Genomic DNA, 19244 nt, shown 5'->3' on the forward strand with positions numbered 1-19244 from the left:
GACCAGGTAAACTACTGTCTGGTTTAGTATAATAACACCATTACCTGACCAGGTAAACAGATCATCTATTGTCTGGTTTAGTTTAATAACACCATTACCTGACCAGGTAAACAGATCAACTATTGTCTGGTTTAGTATAATAACACCATTACCTGACCAGGTAAACAGATCATCTATTGTCTGGTTTAGTATAATAACACCATTACCTGACCAGGTAAACTACTGTCTGGTTTAGTATAATAACACCATTACCTGACCAGGTAAACTACTGTCTGGTTTAGTATAATAACACCATTACCTGACCAGGTAAACTACTGTCTGGTTTAGTTTAATAACACCATTACCTGACCAGGTAAACAGATCAACTACTGTCTGGTTTAGTTTAATAACACCATTACCTGACCAGGTAAACTACTGTCTGGTTTAGTATAATAACACCATTACCTGACCAAGTAAACTACTGTCTGGTTTAGTTTAATAACACCATTACCTGACCAGGTAAACTACTGTCTGGTTTAGTTTAATAACACCATTACCTGACCAGGTAAACTACTGTCTGGTTTAGTTTAATAACACCATTACCTGACCAGGTAAACTACTGTCTGGTTTAGTATAATAACACCATTACCTGACCAGGTAAACTACTGTCTGGTTTAGTATAATAACACCATTACCTGACCAGGTAAACTACTGTCTGGTTTAGTATAATGACACCATTACCTGACCAGGTAAACTACTGTCTGGTTTAGTATAATAACACCATTACCTGACCAGGTAAACTACTGTCTGGTTTAGTATAATAACACCATTACCTGACCAGGTAAACTACTGTCTGGTTTAGTTTAATAACACCATTACCTGACCAGGTAAACTACTGTCTGGTTTAGTATAATAACACCATTACCTGACCAGGTAAACTACTGTCTGGTTTAGTTTAATAACACCATTACCTGACCAGGTAAACAGATCAACTACTGTCTGGTTTAGTATAATAACACCATTACCTGACCAGGTAAACTACTGTCTGGTTTAGTATAATAACACCATTACCTGACCAGGTAAACTACTGTCTGGTTTAGTTTAATAACACCATTACCTGACCAGGTAAACTACTGTCTGGTTTAGTTTAATAACACCATTACCTGACCAGGTAAACTACTGTCTGGTTTAGTTTAATAACACCATTACCTGACCAGGTAAACTATTGTCTGGTTTAGTTTAATAACACCATTACCTGACCAGGTAAACTACTGTCTGGTTTAGTATAATAACACCATTACCTGACCAGGTAAACTACTGTCTGGTTTAGTTTAATAACACCATTACCTGACCAGGTAAACTACTGTCTGGTTTAGTATAATAACACCATTACCTGACCAGGTAAACAGATCATCTATTGTCTGGTTTAGTATAATAACACCATTACCTGACCAGGTAAACTACTGTCTGGTTTAGTTTAATAACACCATTACCTGACCAGGTAAACTACTGTCTGGTTTAGTATAATAACACCATTACCTGACCAGGTAAACAGATCATCTATTGTCTGGTTTAGTTTAATAACACCATTACCTGACCAGGTAAACAGATCAACTATTGTCTGGTTTAGTATAATAACACCATTACCTGACCAGGTAAACAGATCATCTATTGTCTGGTTTAGTATAATAACACCATTACCTGACCAGGTAAACTACTGTCTGGTTTAGTATAATAACACCATTACCTGACCAGGTAAACTACTGTCTGGTTTAGTATAATAACACCATTACCTGACCAGGTAAACTACTGTCTGGTTTAGTATAATAACACCATTACCTGACCAGGTAAACAGATCATCTATTGTCTGGTTTAGTTTAATAACACCATTACCTGACCAGGTAAACAGATCAACTATTGTCTGGTTTAGTATAATAACACCATTACCTGACCAGGTAAACAGTCTATTGTCTGGTTTAGTATAATAACACCATTACCTGACCAGGTAAACTACTGTCTGGTTTAGTATAATAACACCATTACCTGACCAGGTAAACTACTGTCTGGTTTAGTTTAATAACACCATTACCTGACCAGGTAAACTACTGTCTGGTTTAGTATAATAACACCATTACCTGACCAGGTAAACTACTGTCTGGTTTAGTATAATAACACCATTACCTGACCAGGTAAACTACTGTCTGGTTTAGTATAATAACACCATTACCTGACCAGGTAAACAGATCATCTACTGTCTGGTTTAGTATAATAACACCATTACCTGACCAGGTAAACTACTGTCTGGTTTAGTATAATAACACCATTACCTGACCAGGTAAACAGATCAACTACTGTCTGGTTTAGTATAATAACACCATTACCTGACCAGGTAAACTACTGTCTGGTTTAGTTTAATAACACCATTACCTGACCAGGTAAACTACTGTCTGGTTTAGTTTAATAACACCATTACCTGACCAGGTAAACAGAATCTATTGTCTGGTTTAGTTTAATAACACCATTACCTGACCAGGTAAACCTACTGTCTGGTTTAGTTTAATAACACCATTACCTGACCAGGTAAACTACTGTCTGGTTTAGTATAATAACACCATTACCTGACCAGGTAAACTACTGTCTGGTTTAGTATAATAACACCATTACCTGACCAGGTAAACTACTGTCTGGTTTAGTATAATAACACCATTACCTGACCAGGTAAACTACTGTCTGGTTTAGTATAATAACACCATTACCTGACCAGGTAAACAGATCATCTATTGTCTGGTTTAGTATAATAACACCATTACCTGACCAGGTAAACTACTGTCTGGTTTAGTATATAACACCATTACCTGACCAGGTAAACTACTGTCTGGTTTAGTTTAATAACACCATTACCTGACCAGGTAAACTACTGTCTGGTTTAGTATAATAACACCATTACCTGACCAGGTAAACTACTGTCTGGTTTAGTATAATAACACCATTACCTGACCAGGTAAACTACTGTCTGGTTTAGTATAATAACACCATTACCTGACCAGGTAAACTACTGTCTGGTTTAGTTTAATAACACCATTACCTGACCAGGTAAACTACTGTCTGGTTTAGTATAATAACACCATTACCTGACCAGGTAAACAGATCATCTATTGTCTGGTTTAGTATAATAACACCATTACCTGACCAGTTAAACTACTGTCTGGTTTAGTTTAATAACACCATTACCTGACCAGGTAAACTACTGTCTGGTTTAGTTTAATAACACCATTACCTGACCAGGTAAACTACTGTCTGGTTTAGTATAATAACACCATTACCTGACCAGGTAAACTACTGTCTGGTTTAGTATAATAACACCATTACCTGACCAGGTAAACAGATCATCTATTGTCTGGTTTAGTTTAATAACACCATTACCTGACCAGGTAAACTACTGTCTGGTTTAGTATAATAACACCATTACCTGACCAGGTAAACAGATCATCTATTGTCTGGTTTAGTTTAATAACACCATTACCTGACCAGGTAAACTATTGTCTGGTTTAGTATAATAACACCATTACCTGACCAGGTAAACTACTGTCTGGTTTAGTTTAATAACACCATTACCTGACCAGGTAAACTACTGTCTGGTTTAGTATAATAACACCATTACCTGACCAGGTAAACTACTGTCTGGTTTAGTATAATAACACCATTACCTGACCAGGTAAACAGATCATCTATTGTCTGGTTTAGTTTAATAACACCATTACCTGACCAGGTAAACTACTGTCTGGTTTAGTATAATAACACCATTACCTGACCAGGTAAACAGATCATCTATTGTCTGGTTTAGTTTAATAACACCATTACCTGACCAGGTAAACTATTGTCTGGTTTAGTATAATAACACCATTACCTGACCAGGTAAACTACTGTCTGGTTTAGTATATAACACCATTACCTGACCAGGTAAACAGATCATCTATTGTCTGGTTTAGTATAATAACACCATTACCTGACCAGGTAAACTACTGTCTGGTTTAGTATAATAACACCATTACCTGACCAGGTAAACAGATCATCTATTGTCTGGTTTACTATAATAACACCATTACCTGACCAGGTAAACTACTGTCTGGTTTAGTTTAATAACACCATTACCTGACCAGGTAAACTACTGTCTGGTTTAGTATAATAACACCATTACCTGACCAGGTAAACTACTGTCTGGTTTAGTATAATAACACCATTACCTGACCAGGTAAACTACTGTCTGGTTTAGTATAATAACACCATTACCTGACCAGGTAAACAGATCATCTATTGTCTGGTTTAGTATAATAACACCATTACCTGACTAGTTCTAACCCCTAACCTTTAACCCCTAACCCCTAACCCCTAGCCCCTAACCCCTAACCTTTAACCCCTAACCTTTAACACCTCCAACCTTGTTCTTACTGTGAATTAACAGATCTATAACTTACTGTCCAACCTGGTCGTAGTTCTAACCCCTAACCCCTAGCCCCTAACCCCTAGCCCCTAACCCCTAACCTTTAACCCCTAACCCCTAGCCCCTAACCCCTAACCCCTAACCCCTAGCCCCTAACCTCTAACCCCTAACCCCTAGCCCCTAACCCCTAGCCCCTAACCCCTAACCTTTAACCCCTACCCCATAACCCCTAACGCCTAACCCCTAGCCCCTAACCCCTAACCCCTAACCTTTAACCCCTAACCCCTAACCTTTAACCCCAACCCATAACCCCTAGCCCCTAACCCCTAACCCCTAGCCCCTAACCTTTAACCCCTAAACCTAACCCCTAACCCCTAGCCCCTAGCCCCTAACCCCTAACCCCTAGCCCCTAACCTTTAACCCCTAACCACTAGCCCCTAACCCCTAACCCCTAGCCCCTAACCTTTAACCCCTAACCTTTAACCCCTAGCCCCTAACCCCTAGCCCCTAACCCCAACCCCTAGCCCCTAACCCCTAGCCCCTAACCCCTAGCCCCTAACCCCTAACCTTTAACCCCTCCTACCTTGTTCTTGCTGTGGCTGAACAGATCCAGAACTTGCTGTCCAACCTGGTCGTAGTCCTAACCCCTAACCTTTAACCCCTAACCCCTAGCCCCTAACCCCTAACCCCTAGCCGCTAACCCCTAACCCCTAACCTTTAACCTCTAACCCCTAACCCCTAACCCTAACCCCTAACCCCTAGCCCCTAACCTTTAACCCCTAGCCCCTAACCTTTAACCCCTAACCTCTAACCCCTAACCTTTAACCCCTAACCCCTAACCCCTAACCTTTAAGCCCTAACCCCTAACCCCTAACCCCTAGCCCCTAACCTTTAACCCCTAGCCCCTAACCCCTAACCTTTAACCCCTAACCTACCTTGTTCTTGCTGTGACTGAACAGATCCAGAACTTCCTGTCCAACCTGGTCGTAGTTCTAACCCCTAACCCCTAACCCCTAGCACCTAACCCCTAACCCCTAACCCCTAGCCCCTAACCCCTAGCCCCTAGCCCCTAACCCCTAACCCCTAGCCCCTAGCCCCTAACCCCTAACCTTTAACCCCTAACCCCTAACTCCTAACCCCTCCTACCTTGTTCTTGCTGTGGCTGAACAGATCCAGAACTTCCTGTCCAACCTGGTCGTAGTTCTAACCCCTAACCCCTAACCCCTAACCTTTAACCCCTAACCTACCTTGTTCTTGCTGTGACTGAACAGATCCAGAACTTCCTGTCCAACCTGGTCGTAGTTCTAACCCCTAACCCCTAACCCCTAGCCCCTAACCCCTAACCCCTAGCCCCTAACCCCTAACCCCTAACCTTTAACCCCTAGCCCCTAACCCCTAACCTTTAACCCCTAACCCCTAACCCCTAACCTTTAACCCCTAGCCCCTAACCCCTAACCTTTAACCCCTAACCCCTAACCCCTAACCTTTAACCCCTAACCTACCTTGTTCTTGCTGTGACTGAACAGATCCAGAACTTCCTGTCCAACCTGGTCGTAGTTCTAACCCCTAGCCCCTAACCCCTAACCTTTAACCCCTCCTACCTTGTTCTTGCTGTGACTGAACAGATCCAGAACTTCCTGTCCAACCTGGTCGTAGTTCTAACCCCTAACCCCTAACCCCTAGCCCCTAACCCCTAACCCCTAGCCCCTAACCCCTAACCCCTAACCTTTAACCCCTAGCCCCTAACCCCTAACCTTTAACCCCTAACCCCTAACCTTTAACCCCTAGCCCCTAACCCCTAACCTTTAACCCCTAACCCCTAACCCCTAACCTTTAACCCCTAACCTACCTTGTTCTTGCTGTGGCTGAACAGATCCAGAACTTCCTGTCCAACCTGGTCGTAGTTCTTATCCAGAAACTTGTGAACCTACAGTGAGATGACAGAAGGTACAGAGCAGGAAGAAACCATGATGGTCCGTCTCATTTCCTGTGGTGTGTGTAAGACGGGATGTTTTCATGGTCCGTCTCATTTCCTGTGGTGTGTGTAATATGGGATGTTTTCATGGTCCGTCTCATTTCCTGTGGTGTGTGTAAGATGGGATGTTTTCATGGTCTGTCTCATTTCCTGTGGTGTGGGTAATATGGGATGTTTTCATGGTCTGTCTCATTTCCTGTGGTGTGTGTATTATGGGATGTTTTCAGGGTCTGTCTCATTTACTGTGGTGTGGGTAATATGGGATGTTTTCATGGTCCGTCTCATTTCCTGTGGTGTGGGTAATATGGGATGTTTTCATGGTCCGTCTCATTTCCTGTGGTGTGTGTAATATGGGATGTTTTCATGGTCCGTCTCATTTCCTGTGGTGTGTGGAATATGGGATGTTTTCATGGTCTGTCTCATTTCCTGTGGTATGTGGAATATGGGATGTTTTCATGGTCTGTCTCATTTCCTGTGGTGTGGGTAATATGGGATGTTTTCATGGTCCGTCTCATTTCCTGTGGTGTGTAATATGGGATGTTTTCATGGTCTGTCTCATTTCCTGTGGTGTGTGTAAGACGGGATGTTTTCATGGTCTGTCCCATTTCCTGTGGTGTGTGTAAGACGGGATGTTTTCATGGTCTGTCTCATTTCCTGTGGTGTGGGTAATATGGGATGTTTTCATGGTCTGTCTCATTTCCTGTGGTGTGGGTAATATGGGATGTTTTCATGGTCCGTCTCATTTACTGTGGTGTGTATTATGGGATGTTTTCATGGTCTGTCTCATTTCCTGTGGTGTGTGTAATATGGGATGTTTTCATGGTCCGTCTCATTTCCTGTGGTGTGGGTAATATGGGATGTTTTCATGGTCCGTCTCATTTACTGTGGTGTGTGGAATATGGGATGTTTTCATGGTCTGTCTCATTTCCTGTGGTGTGGGTAATATGGGATGTTTTCATGGTCCGTCTCATTTCCTGTGGTGTGGGTATTATGGGATGTTTTCATGGTCTGTCTCATTTCCTGTGGTGTGGGTAATATGGGATGTTTTCATGGTCCGTCTCATTTCCTGTGGTGTGTGTATTATGGGATGTTTTCACGGTCTGTCTCATTTACTGTGGTGTGTATTATGGGATGTTTTCATGGTCTGTCTCATTTCCTGTGGTGTGGGTAAGACGGGATGTTTTCATGGTCCGTCTCATTTCCTGTGGTGTGTGGAATATGGGATGTTTTCATGGTCCGTCTCATTTCCTGTGGTGTGTGGAATATGGGATGTTTTCATGGTCTGTCTCATTTCCTGTGGTGTGTGTATTATGGGATGTTTTCATGGTCTGTCTCATTTACCGTGGTGTGGGTAATATGGGATGTTTTCATGGTCTGTCTCATTTCCTGTGGTGTGGGTAATATGGGATGTTTTCATGGTCCGTCTCATTTCCTGTGGTGTGGGTATTATGGGATGTTTTCATGTTCTGTCTCATTTCCTGTGGTGTGGGTAATATGGGATGTTTTCATGGTCCGTCTCATTTCCTGTGGTGTGTGTATTATGGGATGTTTTCACGGTCTGTCTCATTTACTGTGGTGTGTATTATGGGATGTTTTCATGGTCTGTCTCATTTCCTGTGGTGTGGGTAAGACGGGATGTTTTCATGGTCCGTCTCATTTCCTGTGGTGTGTGGAATATGGGATGTTTTCATGGTCCGTCTCATTTCCTGTGGTGTGTGGAATATGGGATGTTTTCATGGTCTGTCTCATTTCCTGTGGTGTGTGTATTATGGGATGTTTTCATGGTCTGTCTCATTTACCGTGGTGTGGGTAATATGGGATGTTTTCATGGTCTGTCCCATTTACTGTGGTGTGGGTAATATGGGATGTTTTCATGGTCTGTCTCATTTCCTGTGGTGTGGGTATTATGGGATGTTTTCATGGTCTGTCCCATTTACCGTGGTGGGTATTATGGGATGTTTTCATGGTCCGTCTCATTTCCTGTGGTGTGTATTATGGGATGTTTTCATGGTCCGTCTCATTTCCTGTGGTGTGTGGAATATGGGATGTTTTCATGGTCTGTCTCATTTCCTGTGGTGTGTGTATTATGGGATGTTTTCATGGTCCGTCTCATTTCCTGTGGTGTGTGTAAGACGGGATGTTTTCATGGTCTGTCTCATTTACCGTGGTGTGGGTAATATGGGATGTTTTCATGGTCTGTCCCATTTACTGTGGTGTGGGTAATATGGGATGTTTTCATGGTCTGTCTCATTTCCTGTGGTGTGGGTATTATGGGATGTTTTCATGGTCTGTCCCATTTACCGTGGTGGGTATTATGGGATGTTTTCATGGTCCGTCTCATTTCCTGTGGTGTGTATTATGGGATGTTTTCATGGTCCGTCTCATTTACTGTGGTGTGTATTATGGGATGTTTTCATGGTCTGTCCCATTTACCGTGGTGGGTAATATGGGATGTTTTCATGGTCCGTCTCATTTCCTGTGGTGTGTATTATGGGATGTTTTCATGGTCTGTCTCATTTACCGTGGTGTGTATTATGGGATGTTTTCACGGTCTGTCTCATTTCCTGTGGTGTGGGTAATATGGGATGTTTTCATGGTCCGTCTCATTTCCTGTGGTGTGTGTATTATGGGATGTTTTCATGGTGCGTCTCATTTCCTGTGGTGTGGGTAATATGGGATGTTTTCATGGTCTGTCTCATTTCCTGTGGTGTGGGTAATATGGGATGTTTTCATGGTCTGTCCCATTTACCGTGGTGTGGGTAATATGGGATGTTTAGAAGGTGGCATGATTGGTAGAAGGTTTACATGACAGAGTGTTTGGTGACATTTATATAGTTTAGGAAGCCAGATGAGAGGAGAGACATGATAGTCATTTAACAGACGTTCTCATCCAGAGAGACTTAGTTACATTAACATCAGGTGTGTGTGTACCTGGCAGGTGTGTGTGTGTGTACCTGGCAGGTGTGTGTGTGTGTGTGTGTACCTGGCAGGTGTGTGTGTGTTCCTGGCAGGTGTGTGTGTGTACCTGGTAGGTGTGTGTGTGCCTGGCATTTGTGTGTGTGTACCTGGCAGGTGTGTGTGTGTGTGTACCTGGCAGGTGTGTGTGTGTACCTGGCAGGTGTGTGTGTGTGTACGTGTACCTGGCAGGTGTGTGTGTGTACCTGGCAGGGTGTGTGTGTGTGTGTGTGTGTGTGTGTGTGTGTGTGTGTGTGTGTGTGTGTGTGTGTGTGTGTGTGTACCTGGTAGGTGTGTGTGTGTACCTGGTAGGTGTGTGTGTGTGTACCTGGTAGGTGTGTGTGTGTACCTGGTATGGTGTGTGTGTGTGTGTGTGTGTGTGTGTGTGTGTGTGTGTGTGTGTGTGTGTGTGTGTGTGTGTGTGTGTGTGTGTACCTGGTAGGTGTGTGTGTGTGTACCTGGTAGGTGACCGGGCCAGCGAAGTGTTTGATGGTGAATTCTGGGAGGGGCATCTTTGGCTTCAGGTAGATCTTGTTGTTACCATGGTGATAATGACACTTCTGGAGGAAGGTGTGGTCTGTCGCCTAGCAACAGAGGAACAGAGCATCAACCAGTGTCTGTGTGCGTGTGTGTGTGTGTGGCTGTGTGTGTGTCTGTGTCTGTGTGTATCTGTGTGTGTGTGTGTGTGTATCTGTGTGTGTGTGTGTGTGTGTGTGTGTGTGTGTATCTGTGTGTGTGTGTGTGTGTGTGTGTGTGTGTGTGTGTGTGTGTGTGTGTGTGTGTGTGTGTGTGTGTGTGTCTGTGTGTGTGTGTAGTGTGTATAGTGTGTGTGTGTGTGTGTGTGTGTGTGTGTGTGTGTGTGTGTGTGTGTGTGTGTGTGTGTGTCTGTGTCTGTGTCTGTGTCTGTGTGTGTGTGTGTGTGTGTGTGTGTGAGTGTGTACCTGGGGGAAGCAGCTCTGATCGTCCAGGATCCTCAGTACTCCATGGGGTTTAGAGGAGATGAGGTCGATGCAGGCCTGGTTGTCGTTGAACGGGATGTCCTGCCACGGGATCTGCTCTCTGTTGTACTCCTCCTGACAGACACATGACATACAGGCTTCATAACGCATTATAACACTTTGGAACAGGACATAATCTGCTCCCTGTTGTACTCCTCCTGACAGACACAGACATACAGGCTTCATAACGCATTATAACACTTTGGAACAGGACATACAGCCAGCGGATCTGCTCCCTGTTGTACTCCTCCTGACAGACACATGACATACAGGCGTAACGCATTATAACCCTTTGGAACAGGACAACAGCCAGGGGATCTGCTCCCTGTTGTAATCCTCCTGACAGACACACGACATACAGGCTTCATAACGCATTATAACACTTTGGAACAGGACATACAGCCAGGGGATCTGCTCCCTGTTGTAATCCTCCTGACAGACACACGACATACAGGCTTCATAACGCATTATAACACTTTGGAACAGGACATAATCTGCTCTCTGTTGTACTCCTCCTGACAGACACACGACATACAGGCTTCGTAACGCATTATAACACTTTGGAACAGGACATAGAGCCAGGGGATATGCTCCCCTTCTGTCCTCCTATAACCCTGCCTCTTCGATGAGTATCTGATATAAGACATGTCAGTCTCCTGTCCGAGCGTTTCGCTCGACCTGAGGTAGAGTATCTCATGATAAGCTGTAGACCACACTGTCTACCTAGAGAATTTTCATCTGTATTTTATCGTAGCTGTCTACATACCACCACAGAACGATGCTGGCGCTAAGACAGCGTTGAATGAACTGTATTCCGCCATAAGCAAACAGGAAAAAACGTTCACCCAGAGCCGGGGACTTTAACGCAGGGAAACTTAAATCAGTTTTAACACATTTCTATCAGCATGTTAAAAGTGCAACCAGAGGGGGAAAGAACTCTGGACCACCTTCTACTCCAGACACAGAGACGCGTACAAAGCTCTCCCTCAGCCCTCCATTTGGTAAATCTAACCATAATTCTATCCTCCTGATTCCTGCTTACAGTCAAAAACTAAAGCAGGAAGCACTAGTGACTCGGTCTATAAAAAAGTGGTCAGATGAAGCAGATGCTAAACTACAGGACTGTTTTGCTATCACAGACTGGAACATGTTCCGGGATTCTTCCGATGGCATTGAGGAGTACACCTCATCAGTCTCTGGCTTCATCAATAAGTGCATCAAGGACGTCGTCCCCACAGTGACTGTACGTACATACCCCAACCAGAAGCCATGGATTACAGGCAACATCCGCACTGAGCTAAAGGGTAGAGCTGCCGCTTTCAAGGACCGGGACTCTAACCCGGAAGCTTATAAGAAATCCCGCTATGCCCTCCGACGAACCATCAAACAGGCAAAGCGTCAATACAGGACTAAGATTGAATCGTACTACACCGGCTCTGATGCTCGTCGGATGTGGCAGAACTTACAAACCATTATAGACTACAAAGGGAAGCACAGCCGAGAGCTGCCCAGTGACACGAGCCTACCAGACGGAGCTAAACTACTTCTATGTTCGCTCGAGGCAAATAACACTGAAACATGCATGAGAGCACCAGCTGTTCCGGATGACTGTGTGATCACGCTCTCCATAGCCGATGTGAGTAAGACCTTTAAACAGGTGAACATTCACAAGGCCGCAAAACATCCGCAACGCTGATCCTCAACACGGGGGTCCCTCAGGGGTGCGTGCTCAGTCCCCTCCTGTACTCCCTGTTCACCCATGACTGCATGGCCAGGCACGACTCCAACACCATCATTAAATTTGCCGATGACACAACAGTGGTAGGCCTGATCACAGACAACGACGAGATAGCCTATAGGGAGGAGATTTGAGACCTGGCCGTGTGGTGCCAGGACAACAACCTCTCCCTCAACGTGATCAAGACTAAGGAGATGATTGTGGACTACAGGAAAAGGAGGACCGAGCACGCCCCCATTCTCATCGACGGGGCTGCAGTGGAGCACGTTGAGAGCTTCAAGTTCCTTGGCGTCCACATCACCAACAAACTAACATGGTCCAAGCACACCAAGACAGTCGTGAAGAGGGCACGACAAAACCTATTCCCCCTCAGGAGACTGAAAAAATTTGGCATGGGTCCTAAGATCCTCAAAAGGTTCGACAGCTGCACAATCGAGAGCATCCTGACTGGTTGCATCACTGCCTGGTATGGCAACTGCTTGGCCTCCGACCACAAGGCACTACAGAGGGTAGTGCAGTACAGCCCAGTACATCACTGGGGCCAAGCTTCCTGCCATCCAGGACCTCTACACCAGGCGGTGTCAGAGGAAGGCCCTAAAAATTGTCAAAGACTCCAGCCACCCCAGTCATAGACTGTTCTCTCTGCTACCCCACGGCAAGCGATACCGGAGCGCCAAGTCTAGGTTCAAAAGGCTTCTAAACAGCTTCTATCCCCCAAGCCATAAGACTCCTGAACATCTAATCAAATGGCTACCCGGACTATTTGCATTATATGCCTGTAATATGTGGTTGTCCCACCTAGCAATCACCTAGCTATCTTCAGATGAATGCAGTAACTGTATGTCTGTCTGGATAAGAACGTCTGCTAAATGACCAACATGTTAATGTAAAATAACATGCTTCATAAGGCTTCATAAGGCTTCATACACACACTAACAATTATAACAGGTCATCCCGCCACAGGATCTGCTCCCTGCTGTACTTCTCCTGACAGGCAGATGACAAACAGGCTTCATACAGGCTTCATAACGCGTCATAACACGTAACAAACCCTCACCTGTTCCTGTCTGAAAACGATCCCGTTGAAGAGGAACTGCAGGTACTCATTAGCATAGTTAATACAGAGCTGCTCAAAGCTGTTGAAGGACAGGTCCTGGAGGAGACAGAGATACTGGGTTAGATAGGGCTAACTGACAGGTCCTGGAGGAGGAGACAGAGATACTGGGTTAGATACTATATTAATAATAATGGAAACACAAGTTAACGAGGGATTCAAGGTATATTGAAATCAGGTGCTTCTACACAGGTGGTGTTCCTGAGTTAATTAAGCAATTATCATGGTTAAAGGTAATGTATTTAAAAAAATATATATAATAATAATTTAACCTTTATTTAACTAGGCAAGTCAGTTAAGAACATAAAGAACTAATTCTTATTTATGCCAAGGTGTATTAAAGCTGTTCTGATTGGTGGTGGTGGCCCAACGCCCTATTAAAACACATTATGTTGGTGTTTCCTTTATTCTGGTAGTTACCTGTTCATCCACTCTGATACTTACAGCACCAGTCAAACGTTTGTACACACCTACTCATTCAAGGCTTTTTCTTAACTTTTTACTATTTTCTACATTGTTGAATAATAGTGAAGACATCAAATCTATGAAATAACACAATATGGAATCATGTAGTAACCAAAAAATATATATAATTTATATTTGAGATTCTTCAAAGTAGCCACCCTTTGCCTTGATGACAGCTTTGAACACTCTTGGTATTCTCTCAACCAGCTTCATGCAATGCAATATTAGGAAGGGGTTTTTTAGTGGACAGGCGTGGTGTTGAGGGGTGGATGGAGCGAGAGATGGAGGGACGGAGGGAGGGAGAGAGAGATGGAGGGAGAGAGAGATGGAGGGACGAAGGGAGGGAGAGAGAGATGGAGGGACGAAGGGAGGGAGAGAGAGATGGAGGGAGGGAGAGATGGAGGGACAGATGGAGGGAGAGAGAGAGAGGTGGAGGGACGGAGGGAGGGAGGGAGGGAGGGAGAGAGAGAGAGATGGAGGGACGAAGGGAGGGAGAGAGAGATGGAGGGAGAGAGAGATGGAGGGACGAAGGGAGGGAGAGAGAGATGGAGGGAGGGAGAGATGGAGGGACGGAGGAAGGGAGAGAGAGATGGAGGGAGAGAGAGATGGAGGGACAGATGGAGGGGAGAGAGAGAGAGGTGGAGGGACGGAGGGAGGGAGGGAGGGAGGGAGGGAGGGAGGGAGGGAGGGAGGGAGGGAGGGAGGGAGGGAGGGAGAGAGAGAGAGATGGAGGAGAGAGAAATGGAGGGAGAGAGAGATGGAGGGAGAGAGAGATGGAGGGAGGGAGGGAGGGAGGGAGGGAGAGGTGGAGGGAAGGATAAAGTGGAGTACCTCAAAGCCATATATATCCAGTACAGATATTGACAGAGCGTGATGTCGAGGGTAAACCTGTCCATTAATCCTCTCAGTCAGCCAGTGGAACAACAGAGAGTACAGGATCTTGGCAACAGCATCTCTGGAGCAGGAGACAGACAGACAGACAGACAGACAGACAGACAGACAGACAGACAGACAGACAGACAGACAGACAGACAGACAGACAGACAGACAGACAGACAGACAGATTAACAAGTGGCATGTCTACAGCACGCTGAAGAGTGCATGCTGGGAGTTGTAGTGAAGTTAGAGCGCGCTGAAGAGTGCATGCTGGGAGTTGTAGTGAAGTTAGAGCGCGCTGAAGAGTGCATGCTGGGAGTTGTAGTGAAGTTAGAGCGTGCGGGTCCTACCTGGCGTCTACAGCGCGCTAAAGAGTGCATGCTGGGAGTTGTAGTGAAGTTAGAGCATGCGGGTCCTACCTGGCGTCTACAGCACGCTGAAGAGTGCATGCTGGGAGTTGTAGTGAAGTAAGAGTGCATGCTGGGAGTTGTAGTGAAGTTAGAGCGTGCGGGTCCTACCTGGCGTCTACAGCGCGCTGAAGAGTGCATGCTGGGAGTTGTAGTGTAGTTAGAGGGGACCTGGCGTCTACAGCGCGGTGCATGCTGGGAGTTGTAGTGAAGTTAGAGCGTGCGGGTCCTACCTGGCATCTACAGCGCTGAAGAGTGCATGCTGGGAGTTGTAGTGAAGTTAGAGCGTGCGGGTCCTACCTGGCGTCTACAGCGCGCTGAAGAGTGCATGCTGGGTTTTGTAGTGAAGTTAGAGCTGCGGGTCACCTGGCGTCAAGCGCTGAAGAGTGCATGCTGGGAGTTGTAGTGAAGTTAGAGCGCTGAAGAGTGCATGCTGGGAGTTATAGTGATGTTAGAGCGTGCGGGGGTCCTATCTGGTGTCTACAGCGCTGAAGAGTGTATGCTGGGAGTTGTAGTGAAGTTAGAGCGCGCTGAAGAGTGCATGCTGGGAGTTATAGTGAAGTTAGAGCGCTGAAGAGTGCATGCTGGGAGTTGTAGTGAAGTTAGAGCGTGCGGGGTCTTACCTGGCGTCTACAGCGCTGAAGAGTGCATGCTGGGAGTTGTAGTGAAGTTAGAGCGCTGAAGAGTGCATGCTGGGAGTTGTAGTGAAGTTAGAGCGTGCGGGGTCTTACCTGGCGTCTACAGCGCGCTGAAGAGTGCATGCTGGGAGTTGTAGTGAAGTTAGAGCGTGCTAAAGAGTGCATGCTGGGAGTTGTAGTGAAGTTAGAGCGCTGAAGAGTGCATGCTGGGAGTTGTAGTGAAGTTAGAGCGGCTGAAGAGTGCATGCTGGGAGTTGTAGTGAAGTTAGACGCGCGGGGTCCTACCTGGCGTCTACAGCGCGCTGAAGAGCACATGCTGGGAGTTGTAGTGAAGTTAGAGCGACTGAAGAGTGCATGCTGGGAGTTGTAGTGAAGTTAGAGCGTGCGGGGTATTACCTGGCGTCTACAGCGCGCTGAAGAGTGCATGCTGGGAGTTGTAGTGAAGTTAGAGCGTGCAAGGGGTCCTACCTGGCGTCTACAGGCGCTGAAGAGTGCATGCTGGGAGTTGTAGTGAAGTTAGAGCGCTGAAGAGTGCATGCTGGGAGTTGTAGTGAAGTTAGAGCGTGCGGGGTATTACCTGGCGTCTACAGCGCGCTGAAGAGTGCATGCTGGGAGTTGTAGTGAAGTTAGAGCGCGCTAAAGAGTGCATGCTGGGAGTTGTAGTGAAGTTAGAGCGTGCGGGGTCCTACCTGGCGTCTACAGCGCTCTCTACAGTCAGAGGGGTGTAGATTTTGTCCCTCATCGTCTCCTGAAGAGAGACACAACACAGAGAGCTCAGCTAGTTACCCGACTGAACACACTGCTCCGATTGGTGGAACACAACTCATCACAACCAATCAAAGGAAAGTCATACTCTTTCTCGATATTTGCAGTGAACTAAATGTTTTCCTGTTGAGTCTCTCTCTCTCTCTCTCTCTTCTTAAAAGGTCGATCGCGCCACCAATCTATTTTCCTACTTCCTCTTCCTCTCTGAGGTGAACAGTAATTGACCTGTGTGTTTATAACAGGTCATTCTGTGTGACCCCTGACCCCTACATTAGACACAGTGTGAGTAATGCCTTGATTTGATTGAGCTCAGGTGCTTCCTGTTTCCATTGATCGTCCTTGAGATGTTTCTACAACTTGATTGGAGTCCACCTGGGGTAAATTCAGTTGATTGGACATACTACAGATGATAGAGTAGAGATGATAGAGTAGAGATGATAGAGTAGAGATGATAGAGTAGAGATGATAGAGTAGAGATGATAGAGACTAGAGATGATAGAGTAGAGATGATAGAGTAGAGATGATAGAGTAGAGATGATAGAGATGATAGAGTAGAGATGATAGAGTAGAGATGATAGAGTAGAGATGATAGACTACAGATGATAGAGTAGAGATGATAGAGTAGAGATGATAGAGTAGAGATGATAGACTACAGATGATAGAGCAGAGATGATAGAGCAGAGATGATAGAGCAGAGATGATAGAGTAGAGATGATAGAGATGATAGAGTAGAGATGATAGAGTAGAGATGATAGAGTAGAGATGATAGAATAGAGATGATAGAGTAGAGATGATATGATAGAGTAGAGATGATAGAATAGAGATGATAGAGTAGAGATGATAGACCAGAGATGATAGAGTAGAGATGATAGAGTAGAGATGATAGAGTAGAGATGATATGATAGAGTAGAGATGATAGAGTAGAGATGATAGAGTAGAGATGATAGAGTAGAGATGATAGAGTAGAGATGATAGAGACTACAGATGATAGAGATGATAGAGTAGAGATGATAGAGTAGAGATGATAGAGTAGAGATGATAGAGCAGAGATGATAGAGTAGAGATGATAGAGTAGAGATGATAGAGTAGAGATGATAGAGACTACAGATGATAGAGATGATAGAGTAGAGATGATAGAGTAGGATGATAGAGAGAGATGATAGAGTAGAGATGATAGAATAGAGATGATAGAGTAGAGATGATAGAGTAGAGATGATAGAGTAGAGATGATAGAGCAGAGATGATAGAGCAGAGATGATAGAGTAGATATAATAGAGTAGAGATGATAGAGTAGAGATGATAGAATAGAGATGATAGAGTAGAGTGTGAGACTACAGATGATAGAGTAGAGATGATAGAGTACTAGATACTGTATTCAGGGAGTAGAGAGGATAGAGTAGAGATGATAGAGTAGAGATGATAGAATAGAGATGATAGAGTAGAGATGATAGAGACTAGAGATGATAGAGTAGAGATGATAGAGTAGAGATGATAGAGACTACAGATGGTAGAGTAGAGATGATAGAGCAGAGATGATAGAGCAGAGATGATAGAGTAGAGATGATAGAGCAGAGATGATAGAGATAGAGATGGTAGAGTAGAGAGGATAGAGTAGAGATGATAGAGTAGAGATGATAGAGACTACAGATGGTAGAGCAGAGATGATAGAGCAGAGATGATAGAATAGAGATGATAGAGCAGAGATGATAGAGCAGAGATGATAGAGATGATAGAGATGATAGAGATGATAGAGTAGAGATGATAGAGTAGAGATGATAGAGTAGAGATGATAGAATAGAGATGATAGAGTAGAGATGATAGAGTAGAGATGATAGAGCAGAGATGATAGAGCAGAGATGATAGAGTAGAGATGATAGAGCAGAGATGATAGAGTAGAGAGGATAGAGCAGAGATGATAGAGTAGAGATGATAGAGCAGAGATGATAGAGCAGAGATGATAGAGTAGAGATGATAGAGTAGAGATGATAGAGCACTAGATACTGTATTCAGGGAGTAGAGATGATAGAGCAGAGATGATAGAGCAGAGATGATAGAGTAGAGATGATAGAGCACTAGATACTGTATTCAGGGAGTAGAGATGATAGAGATGATAGAGATGATAGAGTAGAGATGATAGAGTAGAGATGATAGAGCAGAGATGATAGAGTAGAGAGGATAGAGTAGAGATGATAGAGTAGATACTGATCAGGGAGTAGAGATGCTAGAGCAGAGAGGATAGAGCAGAGATGATAGAGCACTAGATACTGTATTCAGGGAGCAGAGATGATAGAGCAGAGAGGATAGAGCAGAGATGATAGAGCACTAGATACTGTATTCAGGGAGTAGAGATGCTCAGCAGAAAGGCGACGTCCTGACCGTGACTTTGTGTGTGAGTGCCTTCTGGAGTCCCTCTGGAGAGATCTGAAGCAGTTCAGCTACGACTCTGATCTCCTGAGCGCTGACCACCGTCGCCACCTCCTGGCCGTCCGCCTGCAGTACAACACAGCAAAACCTCCACTTCGTTTTACCAGAGAAAACACAACACCTTCTGCTTTATGCCCCTGAGAGACACACAGGGGGCAGCCCCTCTGCTCCGACCATACAGTGGAATACCCCTAAAGCCAACTCCTCCTTCGGCCGCCTTTCCTTCCAGTTCTCGGCTGAATACCCCTAAAGCCAACTCCTCCTTCGGCCGCCTTTCCTTCCAGTTCTCTGCTGAATACCCCTAAAGCCAACTCCTCCTTCGGCCGCCTTTCCTTCCAGTTCTCTGCTGAATACCCCTAAAGCCAACTCCTCCTTCGGCCGCCTTTCCTTCCAGTTCTCTGCTGAATACCCTAAAGCCAACTCCTCCTTCGGCCGCCTTTCCTTCCAGTTCTCTGCTGCCAATGACTGG

The 19244-nt window shown here is 45.1% G+C and overlaps 1 protein-coding gene across 1 annotated transcript in view; it reads right to left on the reverse strand.

The window, feature by feature from the left end:
- The window catches only part of LOC106595859 (unconventional myosin-XV), a gene marked incomplete at its 5' end in the record, with an annotated part of 220734 nt that extends 201835 nt beyond the window's left edge, over window positions 1–18899 (reverse strand). Inside the window, 7 exons of the mRNA XM_045712658.1 lie at window positions 6270–6347; window positions 9809–9934; window positions 10292–10423; window positions 13144–13239; window positions 14497–14620; window positions 16276–16334; window positions 18728–18899. Coding sequence (XP_045568614.1) covers window positions 6270–6347; window positions 9809–9934; window positions 10292–10423; window positions 13144–13239; window positions 14497–14620; window positions 16276–16334; window positions 18728–18899 — 787 coding nt within the window. The remainder of the gene's footprint in view (window positions 1–6269; window positions 6348–9808; window positions 9935–10291; window positions 10424–13143; window positions 13240–14496; window positions 14621–16275; window positions 16335–18727) is intronic.
- Window positions 18900–19244: the final 345 nt, after the last annotated feature.

Source organism: Salmo salar, unplaced genomic scaffold (assembly GCF_905237065.1).
Source record: "Salmo salar unplaced genomic scaffold, Ssal_v3.1, whole genome shotgun sequence".
Classification (NCBI taxonomy): Eukaryota; Metazoa; Chordata; class Actinopteri; order Salmoniformes; family Salmonidae; genus Salmo; species Salmo salar.